Consider the following 15,211-nt stretch of genomic DNA (forward strand, 5'->3'; position numbering starts at 1 on the left):
TACTACTACTACTACTACTACTACTACTACTACTACTACTACTACTACTACTACTACTACTACTACTAATAATAATAATAATAATAATAATAACATACTGAGACTTTTATGATTGTATTATCATATTGTTCCTTTGAAAATGTAAAAAAACATTCAAAAATCAAAAATAATAAAGCCAAAATGAATGGATAAATAAAAATATTTTTTCTCAAATTAATTACTGATTACAAGTAAAGAGGGACACATTTCAGCTTAAACCTCACAAATCACTTGAAATTCAAGATCATAATTTCATTTAGAAAATTAAACGCTCCCTAAAGAGTGATGAAGACATCTCTCATGGCTGGAGAAGGTCCTTTGGGTAAATTAGTCCACAGCTTGTTCTGAGCCTCTTCATCTCTGTGTTATGATGGATTCCGGTGATTTTATTTAATCTCTGCTCCTGGTTTGCAGCACAAATCGAGTCTGAACTGCGTAACTACCCAGAGTTTGACAGCTAGGCCAGACTGCATCAGAAAAGTTTGCGTGTGAAAAGTGAGCCTTGAAACTTCTCCACCAGACGATGCTGTCTTTGCTTTCAATCTCCTTTATGTCCCCATCTCATTCCCTTTTGTTCAAACTTTTTCTCTCTTCATCTATAATCTTCTACTTTTGCCCTCATGTCTCCGGCCTATTTATTTATATATTTATTTTTTTTTGTGCCCAACAACCTGCCAGGTTTCTGTGTAGTTCCACTTGACTTTGCTGTCCCATTGCCAGTGTGACCTCAATCCATTTGCTGCCTCGACACTCACCATCACTCTGATGGTGACTGCTGCACAGCTGATTTATGCATGAATAAAAGAAGAACCAATTTTATTTTTTTTGCTGCAGTTTTTTTAACAACGGTGATTTAGGGGCACGAGTATCAGGGTTTGTTTCTGTGGCTTGTTAATCTCTCTGCAGGGTACTGAAACTGAAGAAGACACGAACTGTAGGAGTTGCTAGACAATGACTATCATTAAATGAAATTAGTATTTTCTACTTTATATTTTAGGACTGAAAGGCAATACTTGGCACATAAAAATACTTTTTTTGTAAAGCGAAACTCCCAAATGACTACATAATTGTAACTGGGGCCTGAAGCAGTGTGTTGATATAGAAGAATGAAGACAAATGAGATCTAGAGAGGAAAGGGAGGCCAGGAGAGATGTAGTAATAGAGGAACAGGGGAGCAGGGTTAATACTGTATATAACAGATCTTGTTTGCCTCTTGTTTTCTGTCGTCTTGTTTTGCTTTTAAAAATGACACCACAGAGAAAATAAAAAAAAATCCTTGACAGGAGATTTTTACATTCTTGTGAACAGAAACAGGTCACAGAAACTCAGTAACATATTACTGTCCTGGTAACATTTAGAACTCATAGGCACTCACCAGATAAACATACTTCATGCCCTAAAATACAGACTTATTGTATAATCATATTCTGCAAACAGAAATAAGAACTGAACTTTTTTTTTTTTTTTGCTATGAACATTCAAAAGTTTTTAGGGTGTCAAAGCTGCTTTAAAAACTTAAAACCAGCCTCTAAACGTTAGGTTTTCTTCTGAGAGAGGATCCTTCATTAAAAAGGCTACATCCATACATTTTTTACCTCGCTCCAGCCTGCTGTGCACATTCACCTACAGGGGTAAACAGTATCCAAGACAGGAGGTGAATAAAACCTCAGCGTTTATCACATGCCTAATATAAAGAGAAAGAGCAGCTAATTTAGAATTAACAACATGTTTAAAATATATGCCTCTGGAGTGTGGGCAAAGGACATATTTCCATTTGAACTGAATCTTGATGCAACGCTGGACAGCAGGGAGGTGTCAGGGAGGTCACTGCATTATGTTTGAAGGGATTCAAATCAGTGCATTTATTACAACGTACCTGGCTCTGTGGATTCAAGTCAGACGTTCTCCTCAATTAGCTATCAGTGGCTGTTCTCTAACTTAATAGCACTCTCATGCAGCCCTGCAGAAAGGTCAAGCCTACAGGGAGACTGTGGTGAAAGGCTGGCTAACATTTGGTACTTGAAGTGTGTTTCTGTCTGTGTGTCTGAAAAAGAGAGAGAAGGACTTTGGATGGTTGAGATTATTAAATTAATGTCTAGCTGAAGGGCAACAAATTTACACAGTGTGTCATGATGCCAAAGAGATGAACTACGGTAGATTGAAGGACAGATGTTTGTAATAAAATTGTTACATTTCTGACTGGTGTCAGTCAGTTTTATGGAGGACGGAATCTGCTATAATTAGAAGTAAAAGCAGGAATATATAAATGGACAAATAAATAAATAAATAAATACACCAAACATGCACCAATTAAAGGAGAACTTTACCTAACTTTATATAATTTATAAATTATATATTTTAGCACAAAATTTATATTTTACAGTTTAAAAATATATATATTTCATTTTACTTGTAGATGCATTTGTGTCTCCTAAATGATTATATTTAATTTTTTTTAATATTTTTTCCCACAAGTCTTACTATTTCCATGTGTTGCTTTTACATTTCTCTGTCTCCTGTATTTACTGTATTTACTACTTACTATTTACTGTATTCTAAGTTTAGTCCAAAGTTTAGTTTAAAACAAAGGCACAGGCCAGTGTTTTCATCCTGCCTTTGTTTTAATCTAAACTTTAAGCTAAAGTGATGCAGCACAAGCATGCGCAGTAGATCTGCATATGGATCCTGCTCCATCCTGTCTGTTGACCAATAGGAGAGGAGCTGACCCAAGAAGGACCACCCACCTTATTTGCATAATGAGGCAGACCTGCATAAGGTAAAGTGAAGGAGACAGAGAAATGTAAAAGCAACACATGGAAATAAAAAGATTTGTGGGGAAAAACAATGAAGACATTTAAATAAAAGTATTCAAGAGATGCATAAAAGGAGAAACAAAAATAATATTTTGAAACCGTAAAATGTAAATTATGTGTTAAATATTAACTTTATTGGAACTAAGTTGGAAAAACTGGAAAATTTTAAAACATGAGGTAAAGCTTCCCTTTTTGATTTAATTGGTGCTTGTTAAGTGTATTTATTTATTTATTGGTCCATTTATTGGTCCATTTTTTATTGCTGCTTTTATTTCTAATCATGTTAGTTCTGGTCCTCCATACAGTTTCACCATTATTTTCTTTTAAAAGCTGCTTCTATAATTTATGTTCAAACTTATGTGAAAATTTTGTTTTTTTCTTACACCTGATGCCCTTCCTGACACAATCAGGGCTCAAACTTGCAACCTTAGTATAAAAAGAAAGTGGCACTGAGCTACCGCAGCCCTAATAAATAACATTTCTCTGTAATCATACAGTAATTTAATGTGCAGACATCTATTATTTTAATCACTTAAATATATAAAAACACCATCAAAGTGTTTCTAAGACAAGCATCCCCATCAAACAACCTGACATTTTTATTCAAAATGTCCTCCTCTCCATATTTCTTCTCATTAACTCAACAACATGTCATGATCTTGTGTCATATTTGCCTTTTGAAAATCAAAACTTGATAATTAGGTAACACATTAATGCGCACATGCACATAACTCATATTTAACCTTCAAATTTCCCAGTTTAGGCAAACAAAGAGAGCAGCGTTTACCTTCTGAGCACGTCGCTTGTCTGCTCTCTGATTCTGGTGGTAGATGCGGCTGAAGTTAGACACGATGACGGGAACAGGCAGCGCAATCACCAGCACGCCGCTCAGGGAGCAGATGGAGCCAAAGATCTTCCCAGCAATTGTCTTTGGAACCATGTCTCCATACCTAAAGATGAAACAGATGAGAAGGATTTAAGTGTTGACACACAGATATATAGCTTCAGGTGCACCAGGTATGTTCCAATCCATCATCCACACAGACATATTGTGATATTTTGCTGTGTATTGATATTATCTGTTTCTTTTCTTTTATGCTTTTGTTAAACACAGCTGGGAGAAAATGCCAGAAAACTTTTTGTATTAAAGGACTGAAACTGTGGGCTTTGCTCCTGCTAAATTAGATAGTAGGAAATCATGCTGCTTCTGCTCATCAAAAATAAAAATAAAAGAATAAAAGCTGCAAATGTAACAGCAAAGTCCCCCCAGTACTCGTTTTTAAAATCAGGCTGTTGCATAACCTATCCATAATAGCTGATAAAACAACCACAGCGGTCCTCATGGAACAGGAGACAAGCATGAATCACCGCCACTTTCAAAGCATTAAAGCTGGTTCAGGGGTTCACGAAGAACCGTGCCACATTTTTTTTACATGAAACATGATGACCACAGGTCTTCACAGTTTTAAAGATAACTTTACTGATTAATAAACTTGCATTAAACATTCCACACATCAAGCAATATTACAATTTATTTAGCTAAATTCATTGTTGAAAAAATTAATGAAATACTGAATCTAGAGATCCAAGCTTTTTCTGGATGTGCATTTTTTTCTTTCTCTATATAAAGGGATTAGTAGGACCTAATAAGTATAATAACCAGACTCTGTCAGGGTACAGGAAGTGGTCCTCATATGAGGGTACTGGGTCTCAAAATGTCACCCTTTGTGAAACTTCATGACAGCCTTTCTGGTGGTTCCATTTTCTTAGTTATTTTGGCAATACAGCAGCCAGCTGTTGAGCAGAGCAAAATTAGTGAAGTGCATCATCATTGTCTTTGACAACTTTCAGATTGCTCTTCAGTTTGAAGAACATATTACATAATGGCAGGAAATCGCAGACCATTTGAACAGAACATCGTTGGTATAATTAAACGGTTGAACAAATGTACCACTTGGAAGGATTATTTGCGCTCATGAACTGTTCTATATACTTCCAGATTTGTTCAATAAAAATCTGTGACCGCATATAACACGTACACTAACTATTTACATTTGTAAACTTTTCTAAATATTTTCAAGTTTATCCTACCTCATGGCACAATTAATAACAAAATTATAGCCCCAATGTCCTCAAATGAGGACTTTATCTTTACTGACATTGTACTTTGCTTCAGCTGTAAAAACATGTTATTTTTGCATGTCTTGTGAGGCTAAAAATGTAACTGTGCATAAATACGCTGGTTTCAAGTGTCAAATGTAACTTAGATTTTTACTTTGCCTATTTTTTTTTTTTAACCAGAGTTGTTGTAGAAGCTTTTTACCGGGATCCCCACCATTTTATTTTCACTTGAATGAGTGTAATATTGTCATGGGACCACTAGAGGGTGCTGGTAGTGTCTATTAATGAGGACAATGGCTTAAAGTTGAAAAAAAAAAAGACGCATCATGGGTAGAGAGGGAAAAATGCAGGGTCTCAGGAGGTTTTTAAAGCTCCTGTAGCAGGAATGCCTGCCTCATGTGTTTTGGGAATGATTTGATCAGTTTGTCTTCCAATAAACATTTCTCCAGATTTGGCAGAAAGTCACATTTGTCCTTCTAGATATTTGTCTCAACACTTAAACTTTGAGCAGACTGGTGTTTACTTCTGCCTATTTTGTCTAATAAATCCAGTCAGGCACCAATGGACTCCAATTAGAAGTATGTTGATAAAAGAAGCTCATAATAATGTTTCCTGAAGTGTCACAATAAATGGTCTTAAAGGAGACTCTTTAAAAACCTTTTTTGTTGTTGTGGAACTGCAACACTTTGGTCTAAATTCCTCATTTTTGTAACTCTATGTATTCTGTTTATCACTGAGTTTTAATGCATCACACAAACTTTTATATTTCTAGGTTAACTAGGATATATTCTGAATACTTATTTTGCCTAATTATCTATTTTTATGATTAACATGGGATTTAGTTGATGTGCAGTCTGTTTCAAGTGGGTTATGTTATGGTCACATATGATTAGTTAATACATGCCTAAAACACAATACATATTTACTTTCTCATCAGCTTTAGACAGTTGTTCAAGGATCTGGTCACATTATAGAGAGACTGCTCAACCAGTGTGACGTCCTGTTTTAAGGTGGGGCCAGATCCAGAAGACGGTGTTAAAAATTTAAAATTTTTGCTCTTCTAGAGACCCCAAGAAAGCAACAAAATGTATCTAGTAGCTAAAAACATAGGCTTTGTGTATGTCCACCTTAATACTTGTGTTAACTGCTGTTTGCATGTACTATAAGACAGTTTTGAGTTAAGCAAATTTAATGTTGTTAAAACAATTGTGAATCATAATTTTAGCTGCTTTGTCTCTTTCCTCCTGATTCTTATTCCAGTCGTTTTCTTTCTACTTTCCCACCTTCAGTTATTTGAACACCACCATCTGTGTGACTGAGACAAGGTCCTGCCAGTGGGATCCAAAGGCCAGGAGGAGTCCAGGTTTGACTCACTGGCCGGAGCTGCGGGTCATGGTGCTGCGCAGTGGAACAAATTGATTCAAAAACAAACTTCTGAGATGAGCTCGTAGGCTGGAGAGAAAAACCAGTGGAGCTCTCTCTTGAAGAAACTACTGACATCAGGGTTAAGTACTCTGATGTGAAGGGATGTTTGCCGAAGCACAACGGGAGCCGTCTGAGAGAAAAAAAATGGTGTAATTAGACAACAGGGAGGACAAACAGGAGCACATTTCGTGTAGGGGACTCGTCTGGAAACCCAGGTGCCTGGCCAAACTTTCCCACCGAGAATAACTTTAAAGAAACTGATCGAGCATGGAGAACCGATTTGAACAACCGAGGCTGCACTTGTCAAAAATTTCTTTATTCCTCTCTTTTTCCTGCTCTTTGGTCTTTTCGGTTCTTCCAACTTTCCTCTCGGCTGCGTTTTTGACACAATGAGCGTCTCGACAGGTAAAAAACCAATGCACCGCTGACTGCTGCGCCTCTTAAGAGCTGCTATCTGCCCAGACACGGGTGCGCTCCAGCTTATTTTTTTGTTTTTCTTTTGGCAGAAGTTTAATTGAATAGGAACCATAATCACTTGGCTTACACACCTCCTGCTTCCTACCCCCACAGACCAAACAGAAGAAGGATTATAACAAACTCAGCCTTCTGTTTGTCCTTAGTGAATATGTACAAGTAGGAGTTATAAGATGCTGCTCAAATCCCAATTTTTTCTTACAGGTAATACAAATCACCTTATTTTACACAAAATGAGTACAAAACTTTTTAGTATTTTTATTAATAGGCAAAAAATAAATTAAGGAACCTGTACCAATATATCCAAACTCTTCCCTGAGACTAACCGAGGTCTCAGGGGTTATTTTGACCCAAAGGCAGCAGGGGAATAACAAATATTTCTCATTAGAGTGTAATACTATGGCATTATTTTGTTCATTGGTTTCTAATTATTAACCAAATATTTGAAAATCACACTTGACTGTTCATAAACAGATAAAATATTCCACAGGATTTCTGTTTCAAATTACCAACTGCTACTTGTCATGGCACCAACTCTCTCCATTCGACCTTCGGTAAAGTTCCCTCCATGTGTTTGATGCTCCTGCAAGCGATCAAGAAGTAGCAATGCAGAGAACAGGGGATCATTATGAGTGATTTATTATAATAATTAAAAGGCTCATATTTGGAGCCAGCACATCAATTTTCATGTTGCACAAGAAGATGATGTTTTGCTCCACCTCCAATCAGGAGCTTTCTGACACAAGTGTCAGTGAAATGATTTTGTTAAAGCTTGACCAAATCGTTTTTATTTTTATTTTTACATTTATATATACATGAGACACATCGGATATGACTGATTGATCATTAAAAATGCGCATAAACACTTTCTGGTTAAGTGCAAATGTTTTAGATCACAAGATTTTCCTTTTTGAATGCATTTGGGACAACTTTAAGGACTACAGTCAAGCCCCTCTACATTTTATTATCATGGATTTATACCATTTTCTGTTTTCTACAAGAGGAAGCAATTCCCTCGGAAAACTGAACTGATGCACCATGTGGATGCAGCTTCAGAATGACTCGTAGGAACTTTATTTCTGTGAGTTCAGCACCACAAAAGGCAGAATTTTCCCTTCAAGAGCATTGCACATAATCATTTGCAAGCCTTTTAGGAAACACAAACAACAAAGCACAAACTGTTCTGTTTTACAAGACTATTGTTTATTATTTGCTGCATTAGGGCTCCGCAAGTTTTACATTTTATAAAATGTGAACTCCGTCAGCTCCACGTTTTATTCAAAAAAGAGAAAACTTTTTTTTTTGAGATTCTGCACCAAATGGGTTAGCTAACATCAATAATGCTAAATCTCAGAGCAGTTTTTTTCTGCACATCCACAGTAGGGTTATCATTTTTTTTTCCTTAAACACATTTTAACCCCAGACACTCGCTTTTTTGAGTAAATCATCAACGTGGTAGGAAGACGTGTATAGAGGACACTTAAAATAATGAAAGTTTCTTATAAGGTGATGCAGAACCGACTACAGAACTTTGTGTTATTGCTGACAGACAATCAAACAACTGATTTCACCATTGCCACTGCCTTTATAATGAATGCTATTATGTGGAATCTCATTACAACTGTGATATAGGAAATGATTATAACTTTCCTCTTTTCAACAACTGAGTTCTTAACAGGGCACCCCTTTTCAAGGGCTTAAAGAAAGCAAACCGTCGCACAATGAAAAGTTCGTTGTAATTACATTTGTGCGGGCACAAAGAGATTTTGACCTTCTTCTCATTCCGTATCCATCCCTCATTAGCAGTGTTGATCACCTGCTCTGTAAAACTCTAACTCGCTTTGTTAATCAGAGGTCTTCCTCCACCTACTTTTTTTCCACAACCATGTTTAAAAGACTCTTGATCGTGCTTCTAAATGATAGCCGATGATTTCATTTCAACAGCCCGATAGAGAAAAATGATCCGGTGTTACTTCAAGTTCTGAAGATAGCGACATGTTCTCACAAACAAGCCATCCGGGCTACGTTTAGAGCAGTTTGAACCATGCACTTACAGATTTGATGTGTTTGCTAGTCAAGGACATATATTAAGAAAGAGACGTGAATTTGACTTTTTTAAATTGTTTTATTGAATTATTTGTGAATGAAAGAAATCCTGTTACTTTCTGCAACATGAGCAAATCAATGAGTTGTTAATGGAACAACAAACTTGCTTCAGTTGAATTGTTTCATTTTTCACCTGAAGGCAACATGACCTCACCAACATTTTTTTTAACGGGAAGCTGTTTCCATATTTTCAAACAAAGGAATGAAATTTAAATAATATAATGACTTCTTCTGTCATTACTTTGCAATGGAACAAAAACCATGAGACCTCAACTTAGCAGCCTAAAAGCCACGATGTACGGGAAGATTTATCAAGACTTTGCACCTGTTGCAACATCATTTCTCAGATAATTGTGTGACATCCTGTTTTGTTATCTGAGTGCAGTGCAAAATTACAGCAATCTTAGTACTTGGCCAACTTGTATTTACAAATGTTTCTTTGTCAGAGTGCAAAATTTTTAGGAGGAGTGTGCAAATGAGTCACGCAGACATATTTGCAGAGCTTTGTGCCGCACAATTCACTGCCAATCATGACGTTATTTGCAGCCAAATGCGTGTTGGAATTTTAACTCCTGAAAAGACTGTGAGCTGCTGCATCCAGGACACAAACAGAGTAAAAATTGGAATGCTAAATAATAGTTGATTTACTGCAAAAAATAAAAATAAAATGACCTAGAACATTTAATCAGAGGCTTCATCCGAATATTTTGCTCTTCACGTTTTTGTTCTTCGTTTTTAAGGTTTCTGTATTTTTTTGTTGTTTTGATTTTAAGGCCTGCTATTATCTGTTGCTGGAACATTATTTTCACCATTTTTGCCTGCGTCATCCCAGAGTGCAAAGGAAATATAAAAGTTACTAAATGGCGAGAACACACGGTCACAGAAGGGTTTTTGTTCAAATGCCTTCAGGAATAAAAGCTGTTCATAGATTTCCCAGGAGGTGACAGGAGACTGTAGAAATAGGGTCTTTTCAGGTAAGTGCAAAGTTTTTTATTCTCGTTGACAACATTTGGCGGCGTAATACAGTTAAGACAGAAAATAGGCAAACAGAGTATAGTCTTATAGCATTCATGTGACATTTATTACGGCTTTGTTTGCGGTTTTAAAACATTGTCTGGATGTTCTGTTTTGATTTTATGCTGCCACTTTCCTATTCAAAAAATAACTGACTTTAATCATAGAGATCACAATGACAAGCCTATTTGAATAATTTGCATCCTTTGATGTGCTTGCAGGAGTTTATTTATCAAAGTACGACATAATTACTTTTATTTTGAATTATGCTTTCCAAAAATGCAAGTATTGACTCACTGTTTTTTCATTTTTATGTTTTGATTATTTGTCGCGCACATGCTCAAAAATAAATTTTTCATTCAAACCAAATTATTATTTTTTTTATTATGAAAGCGTATAACCTGTGCCAGTGGTATGTCTATGTAAAAGAAAAAAACAACAACTGATGATTTATTAACTTTTTGAAGAATATCCCAATTTGTATGGAGTTATTTTAAACAGCACGCCTTGTAATTTCAAATTAACGGCTTAGGGATATGGGTAACACAGGGGAATGTGATTTGGTTTGTATTTGGTAAATGTAATCAACTCTAAAGCAGGCCACTAATATGATATTTATTGATTCATTCAGCTAACCCCATGGCTGCAATTTGCACCACAAAAAACACCTCAAACTGCATCTGCTGCACATGAGCAAGAAGCAAACAGCTGCAATGTGAAATGTCACGAGTTCTAAAAACCCTTCTTGCTCCGAAGACTATAATTAATTGTGGATTCAATGAGCAACGGATAATCAGAAATATAAATATTTTGTGTATTTATCGCAAAGCACTTAAGGTCATGAGGATGCATCTCTTCCAATTAACCTTTTTGTGTCAACATACTAATACACCGTGATATCATGCTGGAAAACAACAGATGTTCAGTGAAAGGCTGAGAGAGAAGTTAAATGATGCAGTGATGTACATAACCTAGGGACTTAAAACAGAAAAAAAGAAGCGAAATAATAAATTGCTGTAGATGCTCATTTACAAGACACCCAACCAGGTGGAAGCAAAAATCAATCATTCATTCATGCGGGTTATCCTCTGCAATCTTTTACTTGTTTTTCCTCATCATTAAAAGAGTCTCTGCTCTCGTTTCCACAACAGGGGGAAGGAACAGCGTGCTCCTGACAGGCCTGTGATTGGTATCAAATAAAACAGGATTGGATGGGACGCGTTGCATCAGAGAGGCACCATGAAGCCAAAAACAATCAATCTGGTTGAATGATTTCCGTTTATTGGAGGCAAATTTGAAAGCAGAAGAGCCAGGACAGACCCAACTTTGGCTCAGCTGTGATGAAGATCATTGGAAGTTGCTTTTACATGAGACACGCGGTACTTGTGCTATTCCTGACTTGACAGGTGTTTGTGAAATTACACTGTAATTTGTCATTTTTATTTATTGCACGAAGACTGATTGCCTAGAAGAAAAGCACTCGAACGGTGCTCAGAAAATCCATAAAATGACGAGAGTTACGGGACGTGTAATTCATCAGTCAGCTTACACAAAAACACCTTCAACACACATTTCTGACGAGGTAACACTTGAGTTATCCTCAGATAAAACCCCACCCCCTGCGTTTTAGACGATCAAAGAAAAACGTTGTGACAGATTAGGAATGAAAATGTTTTATGTCTTTAAAAGATTAACTCTAATACATTTATTTGAATCTCCTGCATGTTTGTGAAGCTCAGGGTCCTGATTGTTTTTTGTTCGCAGGCAAATATTTGCGGCGCGAATTTGAACGGTAATCGAAGATCTCTCTCTGCTTCGTGTTTACACAATCTGCCTCGAATCCACGCTGCTGTATTTTATTAGTACAGGCCTCGAATCGGCATTGAATAATTTCATTATAGAGGCAAATGTGGAGTTTGGAGAATGTCAGTCCACTTGAACAAACAGCCAAACAAAGATAAAACGAGCAGGCATAGCAGCAAAAGAAAAAAAAAAGACACTTGTTAACCAGAGGTGACAGTCTGTTAGAGCTGGCATCAGTATAAAATCTTTGGTGGAATTTTACGTACTTATCTTTTGCCTGTTGTCCACACTGTGTCATGTTCACAAAATAAATCTGTCATTACGGCTTTATATTCTCATTGTATTCTAATAATGATTTAATCAGAGGATATGGCATCAGTTAATTTATTATACACATGATCTGCAGGAACTTTATTAAAATAAATCTTCATGATAAAACACTTTAAGGAGATTTAACAGGAGGAATAAACTCTGCCTTGTAGTTACTTACAGAATCTGCAGCTGCATTTGCATGATTTGACAAATGGCTGGGAATTATGTGTTCATGAATTCCTGCTTTATTTTTGCCTTTATTTTTACAGCTCTAACTCTTTTCTTAGCTGCTGTAACAGAGGTCACACTGACAACTTTCTAACACTTTAAATAAAGTGTCTGCGAAATTATTCTTTTGACATTTAGAAAAGCTGATCAAGGTATAATCAAATAAGTATTCAGATAAGTATAGCCCAATTATTAAGCTTTGTACGAGAAGAAATTAAGATTTTTAACTGAATGGTGTTTTTTTTTTCTTTTTGAGTAATATTTCCAAGTATTTCATATCTTTTTCTGCAGTGACATTTTTATTCAGAGGTAAAGATCTGCCTGCAGCATCTCAATTGTCACAATCGTTGCTCCTTTTAAAGTTTTACGCCACGTCTCTGATGCTCATTTTGCCTCTAATCTGTGCAGACTCGACACTGAAACCAATCTGCTTTTCTAAAACTCAAGAACGTGAAGAGGACGTGCAGTTTGACCTGTCTTTCCTGGAAAACTGGAAGTGTTGTGTACAGATACTCACAAACAATCTGACCTCTGTTGTTCCTGCAGAGGGGATGCGTGAAGACAGGGTGATAACAACACGAGCAGGAGAGGAGAAGAAAAGACGGGAGGGTGAGATGGGATTAACAGTAAGAAACGATCTGATGTCTGTTATTACACACGCAGGCATATGAGAGATGTGGGATATTAGTTTGTGTGACCTGCTGCCACTGGAACGAAAGCATCATCCATCATAACCTGTGTGAACTGTTTAAATTAGAGGCTCCTCTATCTCAGCCGGGCACAGCAGACATCAAGGGCAAAGCAGGCTGCCACAGAGCGCTGCTCAAAACAAGCTAAAAAAGGTGGGTTTATTTAAAAAGCATGGGAAGAAACAGGTTCGGTCAAGTTCACTGTTGACCAGAGGATGATGTATGAGAGGTCAACGGCTTCAAAACAGCTTAAAATAAAAACTGTGAATCGTGTTTAACCTTTATTTTCTTAGGGAGACTTTGCAAATTAATGCACTGTTCTTTTTAACTCTCTGATTAGCACTCATTCTCCGGTGTATTCCTGCTGAAGGGCTGCACTTCCAACTCTGAAGCATTTTATTTTTAAAAAGGATCAATTTTTTTACATGATCCATGTGAAATTCTTTATTTTACACATAAATAATGTTTGATTTCCAAAACACATTACGGCAAAGGCTGGTTCACCCCAAAGATCCGGTGCCCCGGCACAAACAGAGCAATGTTGTATATGCTGTTAAGTGCCAGGAGGACTGCGACCAGTTATACATCGGGGAAACAAAGCAGCCACTGTTCAAAAGAATGTCCCAACACAGACGAGCTACATCTAATGGCCAGAACTCTGCAGTTTTCACTCATTTACAGGCCAGCGGTCACTCTTTCAGAGATGAGGATGTTCTCATRCTTGATAGAGAGGAACGTTGGTTTGAGAGAGGAGTAAAAGAAGCCATTTTTTGTGAAGAAAGACCGTCCATCATTAAACAGAGGTGGAGGCCTCCGTTTTCAGTTGTCCCCCCTCCTACAGTGCTGCTATTGCCAGTATCACTCCACCCCCTGTTAACCATAGGTGTTAATTAGGTGTCAACAATGGCCATGTGATGTGAGTATCAGTCATGTGGAGGCAGTGCTTAAAAGCCTGAATTTTGCCTGAAACTCTCAGACTGAAGAAGTCTCTTGGAGGAGAGACGAAATGTTTCATTAGAGAAGAACCCGTCCAGAAGACCTATACAATTTTTTTATTTTTGATTTTTTACCTGGATTACTGAGATGCATCAGGACATAATGTTTGATTCTTAAAAAAAGACTTTTTAAAGATTTTTAACTGAATGGTGTTTTTTTAAAAAGACTTAAAAAAGAAATACTTTTAAATACATTGCAAAAGCATTTAATGTTCTGCTGAACCACAGTAATTTATTAAATTTTGAACTCTTGTCAACAATGAGAATTTATCAATCATTTATTGGAGGGATTTGTGCCACTTGTCCCAGTAATGAGGCAAGTAATGGGTTTTTGAAGAATGAATAATCTGCAGCTGGTGACAAGAGGGGAGGAGAGCTTCCTTCAAACAGGGAAAAACTTCCAGCTGAACCCGACGCAAGAAGGTCAGCCGTGCGCCAGCTGCTGATTGAAGAGGAAATAGACACAAACAAACAGATATTTTTCAATTTCTCTTCCACCCAGATCTTACGTAGCTCAGAGTTATCAGTGTTTGGCGTCTGCCTTTTTCCTCATGAGGTCTGCTCAGGCTTTTTTTTCTTTCAAAGTTTCTATTTGCTGTTTCACTGGGAATTTCTGGGAAAAAAAAACAATCATCAGAAGTAATGAAGCATAGTGTTGTGAAGATGCAATAGGAAATTCATATCCAATAAAATGTTAAAAAACAAAACAACCAGACATTTTCTGAAGCTGAATATAAGTAAATTTAGCTGCAAAAATGAAGCATCTCATGCAGTTTAAAGCTTAAAACTCCAGGACAGCTCTTTGGATGGGAAGCAGTTTGTCTTATTTTTATTTTTTTACCTGCCATGTCCTAGATGACTGTGAATCTACACCTGCACAAAAAACAAACAAACCTATTTTTACTTACTTTTGTGGTAACTGCAAAGATGCAAAAGTGATTGCTGAAGAATATTCATGTCCAGAGACACATTTGATCTCAGTGGGATTTGTTTGGGGAAAAAAATGTTAATAATAATAACATAATTGGTGTCAGTCGATAGGACTTGTGTCTGTAAAGCCGACAGTTACCACCTGAATTAGCACCTGTGTTTGCCCTTGCCTGCTGGTCGTCTGCTATGTTTTTATTTCTCTTTAGCCAAATTATGAGAAATATCTGTTTAAGACATTATAAATTATAATTCAATATAGAGA

General features: G+C 36.8%; 1 protein-coding gene across 1 annotated transcript in view; it reads right to left on the bottom strand.

Annotated features, from left to right (window-relative positions):
- Positions 1-1,963: 1,963 nt before the first annotated feature.
- Positions 1,964-15,211, bottom strand: part of LOC106517634 (potassium voltage-gated channel subfamily D member 3) — a 60,708-nt gene continuing 47,460 nt past the window's right edge. The window contains exons 3-4 of the mRNA XM_014008593.1: positions 3,640-3,802; positions 1,964-2,083 (exon numbers count right to left, since the gene is read on the bottom strand). Coding sequence (XP_013864047.1) covers positions 2,045-2,083; positions 3,640-3,802 — 202 coding nt within the window. The 3' untranslated portion in view covers positions 1,964-2,044. The remainder of the gene's footprint in view (positions 2,084-3,639; positions 3,803-15,211) is intronic.

This window comes from Austrofundulus limnaeus, unplaced genomic scaffold (genome assembly GCF_001266775.1).
Source record: "Austrofundulus limnaeus strain Quisiro unplaced genomic scaffold, Austrofundulus_limnaeus-1.0 Scaffold51, whole genome shotgun sequence".
In the NCBI taxonomy this organism is placed as follows: Eukaryota; Metazoa; Chordata; class Actinopteri; order Cyprinodontiformes; family Rivulidae; genus Austrofundulus; species Austrofundulus limnaeus.